The sequence below is a fragment of the Leishmania mexicana genome, chromosome 27 (assembly GCF_000234665.1).
Source record: "Leishmania mexicana MHOM/GT/2001/U1103 complete genome, chromosome 27".
NCBI classification, from domain to species: Eukaryota; Euglenozoa; class Kinetoplastea; order Trypanosomatida; family Trypanosomatidae; genus Leishmania; species Leishmania mexicana.
In genome coordinates this window covers 938,413-956,362 of record NC_018331.1, presented here as the reverse complement: position 1 = coordinate 956,362, position 17,950 = coordinate 938,413, and the positions used below count along the sequence as shown (strand labels likewise).

General features: G+C 60.4%; 5 protein-coding genes across 5 annotated transcripts; all 5 read left to right on the top strand.

The window, feature by feature from the left end:
- Positions 1–245: 245 nt before the first annotated feature.
- On the top strand, positions 246–2,405 carry LMXM_27_2290 (conserved hypothetical protein; the record flags this gene model as incomplete). The annotated part of the gene is made up of 1 exon (XM_003876758.1): positions 246–2,405. The coding sequence occupies one exon, from the start codon at positions 246–248 to the stop codon at positions 2,403–2,405; it is 2,160 nt and encodes a 719-aa protein (XP_003876807.1).
- Positions 2,406–5,740: 3,335 nt separating this feature from the next.
- On the top strand, positions 5,741–6,307 carry LMXM_27_2280 (conserved hypothetical protein; the record flags this gene model as incomplete). The annotated part of the gene is made up of 1 exon (XM_003876757.1): positions 5,741–6,307. The coding sequence occupies one exon, from the start codon at positions 5,741–5,743 to the stop codon at positions 6,305–6,307; it is 567 nt and encodes a 188-aa protein (XP_003876806.1).
- A 1,747-nt stretch (positions 6,308–8,054) lies between these two features.
- Positions 8,055–10,058, top strand: LMXM_27_2270 (conserved hypothetical protein; the record flags this gene model as incomplete). Its single annotated transcript, XM_003876756.1, has 1 exon — positions 8,055–10,058. The coding sequence occupies one exon, from the start codon at positions 8,055–8,057 to the stop codon at positions 10,056–10,058; it is 2,004 nt and encodes a 667-aa protein (XP_003876805.1).
- A 1,924-nt stretch (positions 10,059–11,982) lies between these two features.
- On the top strand, positions 11,983–15,414 carry LMXM_27_2260 (conserved hypothetical protein; the record flags this gene model as incomplete). The annotated part of the gene is made up of 1 exon (XM_003876755.1): positions 11,983–15,414. The coding sequence occupies one exon, from the start codon at positions 11,983–11,985 to the stop codon at positions 15,412–15,414; it is 3,432 nt and encodes a 1,143-aa protein (XP_003876804.1).
- A 1,064-nt stretch (positions 15,415–16,478) lies between these two features.
- LMXM_27_2250 (conserved hypothetical protein) lies at positions 16,479–17,219 on the top strand (the record flags this gene model as incomplete). The annotated part of the gene is made up of 1 exon (XM_003876754.1): positions 16,479–17,219. One exon carries the CDS (start codon positions 16,479–16,481, stop codon positions 17,217–17,219), a length of 741 nt encoding a protein of 246 aa, XP_003876803.1.
- Positions 17,220–17,950: the final 731 nt, after the last annotated feature.

Below are 17,950 nucleotides of genomic sequence, written 5' to 3'. Positions count from 1 at the left end.
TACCCCACCTTGGTTCCTCCTCTTGCTTCTTCAATAAACCTACCCACCGCTCACGCCACACACAGACACAGACACACACACACACACACACAGGGTGCTGAAAAAATATGCGCCACATGGGAAGCTCCGGATCGGGGCGGTCCGTAATGATCGCCGGTGCTCCCCCAGAAGTGTCATCGTCCAGATGGTTGTCAAGGCGGATGCTCCTTACGTCCTCTTGCTTGGTCTTTTTCCCAGTCGGTGGTATGCCGGCGCGGTTGTCGGCCCATCTCGCTCCTCGCCGCCACTTTGCGCGACCCACGGAACCGCGCCTGTTTGAGGTGAACCCAGCTCGCGAGAGATACGTGATCGAGACTGCCTTCGAGGAACCGACCTTTCGCTTTATCTGCGAGGGAGTCGACGTCGACTTCAAGGAGGACGTGCGCGAGGCGCTGGCAAAGCTGCTTCCACCTCCCCCTTCGAACTTCACCCAGCGGGAGGAAGACACAGGACTGCAGCTGCCTCAGATACTCCAGACATTGCGGTCGCTGTGCCGGCAGGAACTTGTCTCGTTTGCGCAGGTCCGCTCCACACCGCGACGGCTGGCGTCCTACTACGAAGTCCTTGCCGCGGTCAACCCGGTGCTGGCGGTACTGGCGGCTGAGCACTACACCTTTGCCGGGCTAGTGGCGACTCACGCGAAGAAGAGTGTTCGGGACGCCGTACTTGCGGGTGTTGACAGTGCCGCGACTATTGGTTGCATTGCTGACCAAGAGCTTATCGCAGAGGGCACCCCGCTGAACACGGAGGCGCGCTACGACGTGCACGAGCGGTGCTTTGTGCTTCGTGGCACGGGCAAGTTTGGCGTGGTTGCTGCGGCCTGCGCGCAGTGGGCCCTGGTGAGCGCCACCCTCACCCTCAACAAGAAGGAGCACAACGGCACACACCTCTTTTTGGTCCAACTTCGAGAAGGTGACTTGCTCAGTGCGTCGGGGCAACTTCGTCGGGGGGTATCGGTGCGCCCTATCACGGGCGAGAACACCACCATGGCTGGCTGTGGGGTGGCCGTGCTGCACTTCGAGGACGTACGAATCCCGTGCGATCACTTGCTCGACCCGTACTGTATCACGAGCGAGTCAAAGGTGGGGTACGTGGCTGGACAGGAGACTCAGGAACCAGCAACAGAGGTGCTGCGCACCCGCCGCCGCATCGCCACCGGGGCCATTTACATTGGCGTGACGAAGAAGTTTCTTACTGACGTGGTGACCTACACGGCCGACAAGTGCGTAGTAGGGCCCGACTATCGCCGTAACTACCCCTTTCTAGGCCTCCAACACATCCAGTCACCGCTTGTGAGCATGTTGGCAAAGTCGTATGTGCACCTGGTTGCGTGGCAGCGACTCCTGCCAGTATTCACGGACCCTTCCGGGTCGCCGTCGTACGAGGACCACATGCGTCTCGCCGGCACGGTTCACTTCCTACAGGAGAACCTGCTCGACTTACAGACGTTTGCCGACAAGACGATGGGTCTGCATGGCTCTTTCGCTAGCACAGGGAAAGATGCTGCTGTAACTCTTGTGCATCTCCGGCAAGAGGGCCTTGATACCTCTGCCTTGATTCGCGAGGTTGCCTTCCAGTCGGTAACTAAGAACATCGGGACAACGCACTGGGGCTGGTGGCTGACAAGTCTTCTGCAGCCGGCGTTTCCAGCGCTCAATCGCTTTTTGAAGAACCCACTGTACTCGCCTCGCATTGCTGATCTCGGACGCCATCTGATCTTCTTCAGCCACAAGCACTACAGTCTCAAGAAGCGTCTGCAACAGTCGCGCGAGCTAGAGCGGCGAAAGGGTGGCAGTGAGCATGAGTGGTATGACTGGGTGATGTTCCGCCACCGCACCGTTGTGCACTGCGGTGAGGCGTTCATGGAGGTGTATTACCTTGACGTGATGATGAAGGAGACCGAGAAGTGCAGCGACCCGCGTGGACGCAAGATCCTGCGCGACATTGCCTGGATCTACGCCTTGACGCGGCAGATGGACCGGTTGGACTTTTTGCTGTCGTCGAAGATGCTGAGCCCAGGCAAGGCAGAGACCCTCGCAAGCCATATCGACAACATCGTGACAGTGCTCGCGCCGCAGTGTGTGCATCTCGTGGAAGCGATGCAAGTGCCAGAGTTTGCTCGTGCGCCGTGCCGCTCGGCGACGTACATGGAGGCGTACTGGACCATCCCAGGAACGAACACGCACATTGAGCGCGGGGATCGGCTGACCCTGCATGACGCCACGAACGCTTCGTCGTCCAAGGGCCGCCGCGGGGCTGAAAATGCCAAGGCGGCGCAGGAGGCGATACGTGAGTCGCCGGAGGAGTTTGACTTGTTCCACGGTCTTGCCGACGAGCCGTCGTACGCGCTCCGCAAGTCGCCGTAGCAGCGTGGCTGTGGGATTTGGGCTCTCATGAGCTCGAGTTGCGTGTGGACATGGATGATCAATCAGGTGCGCCGGAGTGCATCAATATCGTGGGAACAATCACATGTTTGTGTGTGTATGTGTGTGTGTGTGTGTGCATGTGCTTGGGGTGCCATAGACTGGGGGATGGAGAGTCGTGTGTCGTACTCGCCTTTCCTTTTCATTGTTGCCTTCACGTCTGTCGCGTATATGCACCACTTGAACAGGATGAGGCGTTTTGGTCTTTTATTTTTGCGAAGCGAATTTTGTTGCTGCCTGGCGCGGCGCTATCACAGAGGCCTGCGCAACATAAGAGCCAAGAGAGGGAAAGCACGGCTCAGAACACCGTCGCACCCACGGCCATTGCATCCGACACGAGAGAGAGTGAGAGTGAGAGGTCTCTCTTGATTTGCTACTCGCCTGTGCTTCTTCTCCTGTCTAGGCACACTTAGCGACCTGCAGGTTCTCGTCACAGCGTGTGGTGGAGGTAGCTCAAGGCGGTAGGTGGTGCATGAAGGTCAGATGGGGCTGACACGGATCGCCTAATGAGTTGATGTGCATCATAGCGGCACATGCGCCCTTCTTTTTCTTTATAGCTTTTCTATTCTTCTCCCCAGCGTGCCCTTCCCTTCTTTGTTTCTTATCGACTTTCTCTCCCGTGCGCGTGACCCACCGTGGCGGTATACACTGAGGGACGGAAAGCAACCACAACCCGCATGCGTGTTCGCCGCCTCTGCCCACACACTTCTCCCCACACTGCGACTCCGATACCAGGAGGGCGGTTTGTAAATCTTTCTCCGTCGGTGCGCACACACGCGTGGGTTTACGCCGGTTGCACAGAAGGGAGGCGAGAGAGTAAGAGAGAAACCGTGGGGGTTGGCGAATAAAACGTGGACGACAGCGCAGCCCCCCTTTCCTTCCCCTCTTCTTTTCCCGTCTCTCTCTCTCCATGAGGGCCCCTTTCGTTGGTTCTTCCATCCGCACAGCCGCCAAACTTTTTTTTTGGAAATTGCTCGGCACGGCAGCCCCTCACAACACAAATCTACACGCAAGTCTGCTCTCCCCCTTCTCCTCCTCACTCCACGTGGTACTCTGTTTCTTTTTGCCGCCATCATAGCCTTTTTGGCGTTGTTGACTCTCTCTCCGCCGTGTCTGTTGTGTGCTTTACCTCTCCGGGAGCATGTCTTCCTTGTTTCTTTGCGCTCCTTGATGATGATTGGGGCGGGGGCCAGACACCTCCGTGCGTGGCGTCTCGCGGTCCCGTTCCTCCCCCCTCCCCCACTCTGTGTCGAAAGTCGGGCAGCCCCCCACCCCCTGGGCCCTGCGAAATGCGGCACCGCTTCTGGTGGTGACAGGGTCGTGTGCCCACCCCACGGGGGAGCCCAGCGAGACTCATGTTGGCACTCAGGCCCTGAACGGCGTGCTGCTGGAGCGGCCTGCGACTGTGAAGGCGCTTGTGCCGCCCACACGATGGGCCCGAGCGTCAGCGTGACTCGCGGGTATCCCGCCCGGCGCTCGCTGGGTGCTGGTGGGGGGCCTTCATGCGACCCCGCGGGGGTGCACCCGGTGGCGGCGGGCACCATGGGCGCGGCTGCGAGGCAATCTTGAAGGCGAGTGGGTGGGTAGCGTTTGAGGCAGGGGCTGTGCTCCGGCGACTGTGGCAGCGCACTGCTGCAGGGCGTGTGTCTCCCGGTGCCTGGTGCCGCGCGATGATGGGCCTGTGTGACCGGGCCGGGGGTGGAGTGGCGTTTAACATGCGTTCTATGGCAGAAAGGGACACAGGTCAGAGAAAAACAAAAAGAAGTGATGAGTTGTTGTGGTCTCTCTTCGCTGAAGGCTCTGTCGCTCTGCCAGTTCGTGTCTGAGCTCCCCCTTCTTCCTTTATTCTCCCTCTGCACCCTTTTGTATTCATCTGCCTCCTTTTCTTTTCCCTGTACAGCACCACACCTCTCCCCGTTATCTGCCCTGTCCCTGCCCTTTCATAGATCGTATTCCTTTCTTGTTTGTGTGTGGGGTTTTCCACACGATCAAGCACTCCGCGCCGCATGCACCTGATTCATTGATAATTCCTTGCACATTAGGGTTGGTGAGGAGAGACTTACACAGACTCTGCTCTCACACTCAGACACGGGGCAGGGGGAGGGAGGAGGCACAGTTGTGTTTAGTCGAGAATGGACAGCTTACACGAGGCGCACCTGTCGCGCATTTTAGAGGGACGGCGGCGCCGTGGTGTGCTAGGTACGTTCTATGAGCCAGTAGCGGCCCCGCCATCGCGCGAGTACGCCAACGGCGTGATGTCGCCGCCGCCACCCACGCCTTTCAAGCGCCGCGGTTCTTCCACGGGCACGCAAACGGCGGGTAGCCCGAGGATGTCGGCAGCGGCGCAGACGGCGCCAACGGTAGCGGCACCAACATCGACGCTGCCGTTTGCCCGCTCTTCGCCAGGAGCATCAACCGCGCCGTCGGACCGGCGGCAAAGTGTGCCGCGGGGCAGGTCAGCGGCAGCAGCCATGCCGCCACTCACGTCACCAAATCCAAAGGCAATGCTAAATGGAGGGTTGCGCTTCCAGTCTCCCGGCCGCATCCCATCACTAGCCTACAGCACCCCGAACTCGGCCTCGCGACGACGCACAGATTCGTGGCGATCGCCAGTTCCCGGATCAACAGCGTCCGGGTGGTTTTCTGGATCGAGGGAGCGCGCGCGCCCCATCGGACCTTTGTCACCACCACTCTACATTCCGCGTTCGCGCTCTGTTCCACACAATCCTCTGTGGCCTGAGCGGGCACCAATCAAGGCACCGTGGGACTGGCAGACATCTTTTCCACACGTGCATCCGCTCTCGGTGGCGCCGACGGGCATGAATACCTGGAGCGACCGCAGCTGCACAAGTACGCGCACTTCACCCATGGCTTGGAATCAACGCGGCACGAACTATCTCTCACAGGGGGGTGATGGGCTAGCCACGGAGCCACGCATGAAGTGGCCATCCCGCAAATCTAGAGGCGGCCGCGACGATCACCGCCGCTCGTCTTGTCACCGATCGCAGCACCATCGCGGACACGGCGCTCAACGCGGCAACGATTACGACGACGACGAAAGTGAGATCGTGAGTCTCCCACCCGAGCGACACGGGCTCTCTGGCGTTGGAGAACCTTCACCCCGCGATGCCAACCACCAGCGGCGAGCAGATTCACGACGGCGCAAGGGGGCGGGCCGGGACGAGGATGGGCCGATCAACAGAGAGCGACGCTCTGGTCGGCGGGGACGTTACCACGCACGTCAGCGCGGAGAGGCCTACGCACCACCTGTTGTGCACATGGGCTCTGCGACTGGGGAGGCACCGCCGTCACCCTCCTCGCAGGGAGGCACCTCACGACGGTCCCGTTCAAAGTCCGCGGCGCTACCGCCACAGGGCTCACCAAGACTGTCACGGACTCCTGCGCTAGTGGAGCGCAAGCCCACCCTTGGTCTTCCGGATGCCCACTCTACGATAGACCTGCGCACGAGTGTCGAGACACTGCGCGCTGGCGATTGGTTTTACAAGTGGACATCCAAGGGCGACTCGGTGCACCGGCGGTGGTTCTGGGTCGACACGAAAAGCTACCTTCTCGTGTGGAGCAGCTACGAGACCTACAACCCGCACTTTTGCGGCAATGTGCGCCTCGACGACATCTGCCAAGTCACCTCGCGGGACCTGTCGAGCGTAGACGAGGACGGATTCCCTAAGACATACCACGTCCTGCTGATCGAGACGAGGAAGCGGGTGCTGCAGCTGGCGACCGAGCTGAAAGAGAAATGCGACACGTGGTTTGAGGCGTTGAATAATGTGATGGGATTTATCCACCGTAATGACATGGCAAGGGGTGCCCTCATCCCTGACTGAGTGCGTAGGTTCGGACGAGCTGTTTTTTTTTCTTCAGGGTTGTGGTGCGTATGTGTATGCGCTCTTGTCGACATGCACGTGGGCGTGTCTCTGTCTCACTCACTGCGGCTCTGTACCGCTGCCGCTCTCTGCGTGACTGTGGGTTTCGACATCGTATCTGTTTTTGACTTGTCTCCCTCTCTCTGTACTACTACCGGTTATCACGCTATTCTCTCTTAGACTTTTCCCCTTTTGTTTGTTTCCGACGTTCTCAGTGGCCCCTCGCGCTTTGTTATTGTGGTCCTCCGTCTACTCCGCTTCCTCCTTGCTCGGTCTCTCTCTCTGTGGTAGGTCCGCTGGCGCCTTGATGATAGAAGTGGAACCGTGGTTTGTGTGCGGGTGCGTGGCAGGCGCGCGGGTTTCCCTCTCCTCTGTTGCCCTCCCCCCATTCTTTCGGCACTGTGCTGCACGTTGCAGGAGGAAGACCTTCGCTTTCATCTACTACGCACTGAACAGCAGCAAAAGAAAACAACCACACCCACAGGCAGCGAGAATAATCTGCAGGGAGGGGACTAACCACACATGATGGGTCAGCAGGAGGGTTTTCAGGCGACACACGCATGCGCCTGGCTGCGCCTCTCCCTCTCGATCTGCTTCGCCATTCTTTCAGTGTTGAAGAAAGAGCAACGAAACGGCGATCGACACCGCCAGTGCGTCTTCCTCACTGACACACAGGCACCCAGACGCACATCATGCTCCTTTCGCCCCCCTCCCTCCCCCACCTCGCTAGCACAGAGCGACTAATTTCTGCCCACCCTCTTGCGCTCTCTCTCTTTCGGTTGCCGCGGTTGCGCCTGCTCTTCTCCCTGTATGTGGCACCTGCAGCAGCGCGTCTTACCTTAATCCAGCGGTTTCATTCATCTGGACGCTGCCCACCATTTCGGACGCTGACAGCAGCAATTCCAGAGGGAACACACAACGGGGGTAGCGGGCGAGAGAGCAAGGGCGACGCTGCAGTAGATTGATCGATAGACACATCTCTTTTCCCGTGGCCACTCCTCCCCCTCGTCCTCTTATCCGACACGCTATTCTCCCATTTTGCAGCAAGTGGGGACCTCAGACTCTCTCCACACGTGCGCAGCACATGCACACACACGCACAAAGGCGCCTCTCCTTTCTCTTTTTATTCCCCGCCTGCTCTCTCTCTCTCGTCTTCCCTTCTTTTCCACAGCCGTTATCAACTGACGAGCGCGCGCCAGCGGCAGAGAGAGGGTGGTGAGAGAAAGGGGGAACGCGTGGAAAGCCCAGCTTAGATCCTTTTGTTTTTGTGTTTTCGAACACCTTGCGAGCACGTCGACAGCGCACACGCCATACACGTTCCATCACCATCATAGAAGTAAAACAAACAACAACACAAAAGGATCGGTAGTGCACACTGTGTCCTCCCTCGTTCACACTTACCGTCTTTCTCTGTCCACTGGTGTTTGTGTGTGTGTGTGCGCGAGGGAAGCGCAGTCGTGTTGTGCGGACGGTTTGGAGGGAGTAGCCGGAAAGGTGCTTGAACCACAGGCCACACACAGAGGCACTCATTCGCTTACAAAAACCCAGTGATCGTTAGAAGATCACTGCTGGGAGGACCCGAGGGATGTTTGCGGCGCGTGATCCGAACCGCGTGCCTGTCGCGCCGTCGGTCAAGATCCCAACACTCAGCTCCCCTAGCGGCGGCGATGCGGCGGTGAAAGTGACCGTCTACTCGCCCTCCACAAGCATGAAGCGTCGTCATTCTGCTACTCGATCGCCCGGGACGTTTGCCGCCACTGAGGGGGCATCACCGTTGCCAGCTACAGAGCTTTGTGTGCATGAATGCAGGACCGGGACTGCTGCAGTGGTGGAGTCGCCTCCGTGGCATGAGTGGGGGGAGAGCAGCGGTTGCAGCTATGACGGCAAGTTGTGCAATGAACTTTTTCAGGTAGAGGAGACGGCACAGAAGAGGGGTGGGGCTCCGCAAGCCACGCCTGCCGATGCGCTTTCCAAGTCGTCTGTGATTGGATCGGGTGCGCTCCAAACCAACCTGCCCACTGGTGACCTGCTTCTGCAGAAGGAGGAGTTCCTGGAGCGGCTTGTGCAGCGTGTGCGCGCGAGTTGCGCGGGTGTACCGCCGGAGCACAGCGCCAGCGCTTGCCACTCGGAGCAAGATGCGGACCCTGGTGCGGTGGGCCATCGGGAAGGTTCTCCACTGCCTCGGCGGCTCTCGCCTCCCGGCGTCGAGCTTGCTGACGGGACAGGGGTACGCTCAAGCAATGTAGGCCAGCGATCGATAGGGCTGCCGCGGTCGCGCAGTCCGTCGCTTATGTCGGCCTCCTCCACGGTGAAGGGATCGAGCTCGGCAACTGCGGCGGAGCCGGCGTCAGCCCAAGCTGACGCTCTTGGTGACCGAAGAGTTCGAGCAGCTGGATCTGCAACGCATCAGCGGTCCCGCGCCCCTTCGCCCGATCCTCGACCGCCATCTACAGACTTGTACGCGATGGGAGGAGCACTGCGGAGCAGCCTGCAGTACGGCCGCTGTTCTGGCGTGTCGCGGGGTCGGCGGTCTCTCAGCGCGGAGCGGCCTGACCACAGCGATGCGTGCGCGCCATTGGATACTCAAATGCAAGAAGCTGAAGGGGAGGTGGTGAACAGCTTCTGGGGTCGTGCGACAGCGGCATCGACTGGGGCACCCGGCGCAGCAGCGTGCAGGAGCCTCAGCGGCATCCGCTCGGAGTCTGTGCACAACCAGCTCTCACACCCACAATGGAATCCGCATCCAGTACAGGTGACTCGTCCGGCCTGGAATCAGCGGCAGCCGCAGAGAAAGCAGCGACCTGTGGTGAGCGTGCCAGGATCGAAGCCTCCATTGTCGGCTCGACGGTGCGCGTCGCGCAGCCCCGAGGCGTCCACCACTGCGCAGGGGCTGCGCAGTGCCAGGTCGGAGGAAAGGGACGCTACAGGGGGTTCTTGCCGCAGAGCCGAGCGTGCTCTGAGGCGCACCGACTCCTTGTCACTGCAGCTGAAGCAGGAGCAGACGACAGCGCCGCGTCGCGCTGCCGGGCAATCTCCAGGGGGAACTGTCACCTCCCCCTTCTCTCCACCATCTGCGCGCGCGCTCTTTCAGATCCACGACGTGCACAGCGTAGCGAAGACCACGTCACCGCTGGGAAAGGAGCAAGAGACGGCTCTGCAGACCCAGTGCGACGCGGCGCTGGCACGGGCGACTCAGGCAGAGCGGCAGTGCAACATTCTCTCCCACGCACTGGAGCAGTTGCTTGCCGACCACGCGGTCGAGAAAGTGGCGTGGGAGGTGCGGCACGCAGCGCTCGAGCAGAGGTTGGCCTCAATCACGGAGTGGATTAGCGGTATCGATGCCGAGGCGAACTTGGATGCAGCGCCCCAGGAAGCACCAATCGCACAAACGCCAGAGACGGCGACCTCGGACACAACCACACCGCAGATGGTTACCAAGCGAAACGAGGTGGGTGACACGGCCCTCCTCGCTGCCACGGCTGCCGCGAAGAACACCGCTTGGGAGGAGGATGCGGACATTGTTGATCTTACCAACAACAGCGGCGCCCACAGCGCGGACAGCAGTCCCCTTCCGGGCGCCCCTGGCGCAACTCCCACGCCGGCCCGTCACAGCAACGCCAACCCCGACGGCGGGGGTGCCTCCACATGTCAGGTGCACCTGCCGCCATCACCGCCACTAATCCTGCACATGCACGCCGCCGCCACCCAGTAGCGATATGATTGACGGGGCAGTCGCACTGGACGTTTCCCTCTTCCCTACCTTGCATGACACCGGGTATAGCGCGTCAAGGGGGAGGGGAGGGGGGTGCGGGCCTGTGTGGCTCTCTCTGTATGCATGTGCGGTGGAGCAACCTTTACGCAAGGTGAAGTCGTTATTTGTCTAAGTGGTTTTGCCGACCGGAGGTTGCTCAGAACACAGACCTCGACGCCACTACCTACACAGCAGCTTCACCTTGGTTTGAGGTTGCTCCAGCACATCATATACAAGCACAGCCACACGGACATGCATGGAAGCGTGTTTCTCTCTTTTTTTTGGTGTCTTTGCTGCCCATGCGGATAGTGCGCCCATCCGTGTACGTGACAGATTACGTGTTGGCCGCCACTGTGACATCCTCCGCACACTCTGTGGATCTCCGTCTCAAGACTTTGCCACCATCTTTCCCTCCTCGTCGTTCTGGTCGTTGGCACAGCTCTCACACTCCTTCCGTTTTCTTTTCAGAATAGACACGCCCGCGAGACAGGACCAGACGCGGTTTGACGACGCCAGCGATACACATATACATATTTCCCTTGTCGAGCTTTTAGATTTCTGCACGAGCGCGCGCGCTCAGATGGTTCTCCCCTTCCCTTGTTGTCTCTTCTCTTGTGGGTCTGTCCTTCTACTCTGTCCCCCCTCTGCTTGTGGGGTGTTTGCGTGACTGCGAGTTCTGTGAGTCGAGCAACGGACACCTGATGAGATGGAGGCCCGACTACGCGGGGGGTGCGCATGACGCACGGCCAGAGACTCTTTCTCTTCCACATATAAAAAAGGTGAAAATGAGGAAGGCGAGAGGTGTGGGGGGACGAGAGAGAGTGGTGCAGTGGCGGTGGTGAGGAGACAGGAGAACAGTGATGATGCAAGCTCCGCGCGCGCATCACGCACGAATCGAAAGTGCTCTGTCCACTTCTCCTGCATTCTGCGCTGGAGAAGGGGGGACTGTTTTCCTGTTTTTCACTTCCACGTGCTTTGTCGTTATGCCTGCGCTTGGTGTATGCCTTCGCCCCCGCCATGGCTCTCCTTTTGGGTTCGTCCTTTTCTCGGTTTTACGCCGCATCTTTCATATTTGGAGCACTAACCAACATACGAGCTGCTCTCGGTGCGAGGAGGGGAAATAGAGGGAAGAGGGGGGGAGGAGGTGCACCTCAGTCCCCCAAGTGGCACTCCCCTTCCTTCTGAAAAAAGCGTTTCAAACGCTTGCGGCTGAATGTGTGTGTGTGTGGACGTCTATTCGTTGACAAGAGCAGATGGTCCCCCTCCGCTCCTACACACTCTGTGCTGCGCGCTTGTTGCGCGGTGCTGTTGTCCCTCCTCCGCTTTTTCCTCTTGTCCTCTTTTCTTCCCCTAGTGGCTCCAAGAGCACAGAGACCCTCACCGAGAAGAGCGGGATAGAAAATATCAGCTGGGAGTGAACCTTGCCCCTCCCCTCCTCCTCCCCTCCCACCTTGCACCCACCACCGCTCGGTTTCTCTCGAAGCACACGCACACAACAGCATACAGAGTTAGACACCTTCATATCCTCACGCTCGCACCGCCACACGCGGAAACTCCGCCGGTGGCTGCGCAGGTTTCGAGTATATGGCAGAAAAAAGAGGAGAGCACCCCCTCTCTCCTGCTCACACAGCAGAGAGGACGCGAGGAACACACAGAGTACGAGGGGGTCACGCAAGGCTGTGCTCCTCGGTACCTTCCCCCCCCCAATTTGTTTTCCTCCTCTGAAAGTGCCACGCAGGCTGCCACGGCTCCCTGCTACGCTCATCTCCGCGGCACTACCGAATTCTAGGCACATACACGTATCTCTTCGCCTTCCAACTCTTCATTCAGTAACGACGAGGGAGCGTCAAGCACACACACACACACACACACACACACACAGGCGATGACTGAGGGCGCGGGAGGTCAACTCCAGACGATGTCGCCGTCGGCCACCCACCTCGTCGACGTGAACGAGGCGGTACGCATTCTTCACGCGGCGTGTCAGCGTCGAACGAGCGCAGACGCTTTGGCGCCACTCGTGCAGTCGGCTCAGCACTTGGCCTCGAGCTGCACGCCAGCGTTGTTTTCCAGCGTTCTGGAGGCCTGCGATGCCACGACGGCGGTGGAGGCCGCGCCGAAGAAGCTGACGATGCTCAACGCAGCGTGGAAACTGCTTCTCACAATTGCTACGCAGGAAAGGGTGGAGCCGGCTTACTACAGGGCCGCCGTCGCGCACATGGTCGAGCAACTTCGCTGGGGCGTACTGACGCATGACTGGAGCGACACCAAGCGCGTTCGCCTGGCCGCGTTCTTTGCGTCGCACGTTGTATCCACGGTTCGAGCTCATCCCCAGCTGCTGGTACTCCGCACGCCAGACGCGAGAGCCGTGATTGGCCAGCTCGTACGGCTGTACTTCGCCGTATGTGTGACGGTGGCGACTAGCACACGGGACACAGAGGCGGTGTCGCTGCTTTACGACAACATTGTGGTGCGCCTCCACGCCATCTTCGACTGTCTTGGTAACGCCGCTGCCGCTTCGACAGCAAGTGTATACAGCAGCGAACCAGAAGCAGAGGCAGCATGCAGCGCGGAAGAGGTAGACGGGGACGGCGCTGTATCGTCGTCGCCGCGTAGCGAAGCCGCTTCGGGACTTTCAGCTGCCCTACCACCACAGCAACGCTGCGAGAGTCAATCCAGCATGGTGGAGGAGCTGCTGACCCACTGCGTGTCAACGGCAGTCGCACGGGAGGTGGAAGAGGCGGCGGACGGCGGGGTGACGGTGCGCATGGCACTTGCCACTGCCGCATTCAGCCTATATCTGCATGTCGTGCGAGGCGCGCTGGAGGTGACCTCACCGTCTGCCGCTGGCACTGGTGCGGGCTCGACGAAGCAGGAGAATGATCCCAACCAGCGAGACGCAGAGGAGGATGAAGCGGCGGCCGCCGAGGAGACGCCCGGGCAGACGTCAAGTTGGCCATGGCTGACCCCACTCGCAACGCAAGAGCTGGTTATGACGAGTTTGATGTGGTGGACGCACTGCACACCCGAGGAGGGGCAGGCACACACCTCCGCGACTCGAGCTTCTCTGCTACGGGTGGAGGTACTCACGTGGGCAGCTGCACTGCCGCCGGATGTTTTCTGCTCTGAAGCCTCAGATGCGTCATCAGCAGTGCCTCCCGTGTCGCTGCGCGCGCTGTGGACGGACACGCTTGCCACCGTGTGGCAACAGTGGCTTTTTAGCGTGTGCGACGCACCCCAGCAGAGCAATGAGCCCAGTAGCGCAGGTGCTGCAGGGTCCCTGCGCGCAAGTGAATCTCACGGAGCGGAAGCCATGGTGCCAGCGGCGGAGGTGGACACATCAGGGTCCCGAGATGGAAAAACTGAGCCGTCTGTAGTTGTCTCCAAGAGCACTCGCTTTGCTGCTCTTCTTCTGTCGTCTGTCGCCGGCACGCTTCACTCCTCTTCGGGTGCCTTGATGGTGCTGGAGGCGTGGGCGGAGCTCTTCCGTCGAGGGGAAGAGGCAGTGGCTGACGTAGCATCAGCTGTACCGTCTCCGGATATACTCTCCACCACCGACGATGCAGTGACAATCGTGCATGTGTTGCTGCGGGTATTGACTGATCTGCGCTGCGGGGCATCTTCACTCGTTGAGGGTCTCTTGCGGCTGCAGCGGCACCATTCCCAGGATGGCAGGTGCAGGCCTGGCTCAGAGCAACCGGCGGACTTCGGCAGCACACATGCTATGATGGCAATACCACTTCAATGGATCTGCGCAGCGGTAGCGCTACTGGCCTACGGAGAAGAGGTGCTAGGGCTGCATTCCCCACGCGCCGCAGCGACAGCTGGAGTAGAGTGCATGGGTGAGGTTGACGGCGCCGCGGCTTCCAGGGTGGTTGGACACTTGACGGCGGTGATGCGAGCACACATTACCCCCCAACTTTGCGCGAGCAAGGTGAGCGAGATGGCAACCATCACCGAGGCGTCAGCAGTGGCCGACGCCACGACGCAGATGCGTGAGCTTCTCATATCTGTGCGGCAGCACGAGTCTGCCGCTGGGACAGGGAGGACCTCGGCCTCCGTAAAGCTCGCCCGACGTGCCCAGACTGCCTTGTTGCTCTTGGGTGTACCTCGTGCATGGCGCGCTCTTTCCGCCACTGTGGCGCAGCGTCGACCTAATGCCCCAGCCGATGCGGACGGGGCGGACGCCGCGGAGCGTTGCGCGATGGAGCTGAAGACAGTGTTGCTGTCTCTTGCGCCGCTACTCGCGTCTCTGACGCGCATCCTGCAGTCGCTAGAATGTGAGCCGGGTCTCTCGGAGGCGCACGAGGAGTCGGAGATGCCATCTGGTCTACCTTACGCGCGCGTGGCACGCTGGGTGGCCGCGCGGCTGCTGGACGAGGTCGCTGTGGTGCCGCTGGTGGACAGCCCCGAGGACGCAGTGTTGGTTGCGTGCGTGCGTCGATGGACGGACCTTGCCTTTGCAAGCGGAACTTGTGCTGCAAGCGAGGGCTCTGCGGGTGTGTGCACTGACGATCCCGTCGCCCTCGCAGACGCTGTTGCTGTGCTGCTGCACGTCTTGGAGGAGTGCACGACGCTGCCGCTGGAGAAGCTGCACCTGTCTGAGCATGCCACCCACTCACTCATGGAGCTCCTACAGGGTGGCGATGGAGGTATCCCCGGAGAGGTCGACAAGATGGGAAGCGATGGCGACGCTGATGGTCGCTGCCCCTCTTGGCCTGCACTGTGGCGCCGCGAGGAAGTGCAGTGGTGCGAGATGGAGAAATGGCTTCTGGTCCATCGTCACGCTATGGAGGAGAGCGAACAGGCAGAGGAGTTGGTGTCGGCGCCAGCGCTGGCGGAGGAGCTTCACGCGGCGCCTTTGTACATGGACGCGACGGCGCCGCCCTCGTCTGACGAGGACCTGTGCCGAAGTCTCTTGTATTGCGAGGCCGTGCTGCGACACCTTCAAGCGCGCGATCTGGTCTTCCTCGACGATACAGAGAACCAGAGCAAGCGCCGCAAGACCGAAAACGGCGATGACCCGCAGGCCACTGTCGCGGCTGTTGTGCACAGCGTAGAGCGCATTCAGGAGCTGAGCCGCGCCTTCTTGCTGCGTGCTGGAAGTGCAAGCGGCACAGCTACTAGCGGTTCTACTGCTGCGGTTGATAGAACCCTCCTTCCACCACCGCTTCCTGCCGCGTCTCTCAAGGCGTCGGCACCACCGAGCAGGGAGGAAGAGACCTGGAGGGACGTTCCCGTCATCACGCTTACAGACACGGAGTCGGTCGGGAGCCGTCGCGTGCCGTTGTCTGCGCAGGTGATCGACGTGGAGTAATGCTGCGCGATGCAGCGGGGGGGGGGAGGGGGCGAAAGTGCAGGATGACGTGGGGAAAAAGCGAAGTGGAGTGAGTGATGAAGGCAAGAGCCGAATGCGCGCGCACTAGCCTCACTCTGGACTTCTCTAGGTCTCCCTCACGCCGAGACAGATGCACAAGGTGGCAGTAACACGGTGCTGGATGTGGGCGCTGGTGCTTGCTGCACCCCTCCCTCCCCTTTTTGTTTTAGTTTCTCGCAGGACACACGGCGTGCTTAATGACCTCTTGCCTTCTCAGAAGATGCGAACAACCCCCCTCCCCCCACAGCAAAAACAAAAAACGCACGCCCACAGTATCGTGAGCACAAGTTGACGGTATACATCAGCGTGCTGTCTTCATCATCATGCGTTCGCTCCTCCTTGAGGTGAGTCTCTGGCAACCCCGTTGTAGGGAGAGATTGGCACCATTCGAAAGGATATATGTACACACGCGCACACGCACGTACACCCCACATCTCCAGAGCCCAGGTGGACGGTGCTTGCCCCTTCACCGGCGAGCAGGCATGCCTCTACGACTCGCTCCTTTTGTGTTTACTTCTTCGGTTCTTCTTTTCCCACCTCCTCCATCGACAGTAGATATGCAGTCCAACTTTAAGCGCCAGCGCAGTGGTAGCGGTAGCTTCGAGGGCGGCGGTCGTCGCGGCCGTGGTGGCGGCGATCGCAGGGATAGCTTTCGTGATCGGGACCACAGCGCAGCTGGCATGTCTAGCAGCTCCAAGTGGTCCGGCGGGTATCGACCGCAGGTCGCGGACGAGTCCATTCCGCGGCCGCACCTGCCTGGTGAGCGCACGCGTGGCGGTCGTGGAGGCCGTGGGGGCACTGGCAGCGCTGGGACCCGTCCCTTCTCCTCGTCTCTCACCAACTCTCGCTTCTCGTCGTCGTCACAACGCCCCGGCACGGCTGCTGCTGCTTCCTCGTCTCGAGGTGGCCGCCTCATGAGCAACGCTCCTCGCAACACTAGCGGTGCTGCAAAGCCGCGCGACATTGTCGTTATCCTAGAGAAGGCCGGGATCCTGCTGGGCAACATGGGTCTTGTAGACGCCTACGACAGGGCGGCGACGACCGAGATTGCGAACGAGTCCCTGAAAGACGTGCGGCCCGACATTGTTCATCAGTGTCTCCTCGCCCTCTTCGACTCCGACCTCGCCTACCGGCACCGGCTGCGCGTGTACATTAGTCTCTTCGTGCGGCAAGGAAAGGTGATCGAGGTGTCGCCGGCGTTGCGGCCACCGCGCACGTACGCGCGTTTCCGGGGTCTCATGTTTGCCCTGCTCCGTGATGGACGTATCTGCTCGACGGATGGGCAGGTGCTAATGCGGCTGATGCCGGGTTCCGTGGCGCCCATCATTCCCCATGGCGCAGAGGTGGTGGGGCTCACGAACAGCCTCTCTTCTCCCATCGTTACGGCGACGCAGCTGGCACAGCAGGCTGTCGCAGCACCGGTGGATGACTCTCTGCAGGGCGGAATCAAGCACGTGACAGCCTTCTACTGCATCTCGTGCACAGACGACTGCAACCTGGACGGCATCGACTACATCACCCAATCGGTGTGCCTCTCCGCATATCCAATGACAGCGCACGTGCAATGCGCACGGGTGTGCGAGGGGCACACACGCGTGGAGCCGGCTAGCAGCGTCAGCGGTAGTGCTGCGGGCAGGGGGGCAGGTGGTGGACAAGCGAAGACTGACCGCAGTAGCACACCAGAGCCGCCGAGAAGGCGCGGCGAAGTGTTCCCTGTCGACCAGGCTGAGGACAACGAGCAGTGAGGCGGACACTGCAGTGGGTGAGGTGGCCGAGGGCTTGCGCGCCGCTTCCTTTGCTTTTATTGTCCCCTCCTCCCCATACACCGCTTTCGCCACGGCCTTTGTGGCTACACAGCCGGGCGCTGGGGCAGTAGTTTCCCACGATGTTGGCGGACGCTGGTGAGACCGGGCGAAGGAGGAGAGGGGCGAGGGGCGAGGAGCGCCGCTGGCGGCTGTTCAGTCCACAGCATAAACCGAATAAAGCCTCCTGTTGCCTGGTGTAAGGGCGTTTGTGTGCGTGTGAGACTCGCGTGGGGTGCGCGCACACACACGGTCCAGGAAATGGATAAGCCTCCTTTCATCATAACAGCAGACAAGAATCCATACAGAGAGCAAGAGGCCCACTGATAGACGGGAGAGGGGGGGGAGACGTGAGCCTTACTCAGACGTGGGGCAGCTCTCAGCCATGCGTTGCAGTGTTGGGCTTCCCCACGATGCCACGCACATACGCGTTGCCGGACCTGCGCGGGTGTGGTCGAAGAAGGGAAAGAGAGAGGAGGGTGGGGGTGGGGCGCACCGAGAGAGAAGCAAAGGACAGGGGGGAGGGAAATGATGCCAAGCGCCCGTAGATTCGTGTATGCCGTGTGCGCCTCGCCCCCTCCCCTTCTCTTTTTGGACTCTCGTGGTCTTCTTCGCTGCGTCGGTGCTTCCACCGCTCTTTTCACAGTTTCGCTCGCAACTCGTGCGGTGCTTGT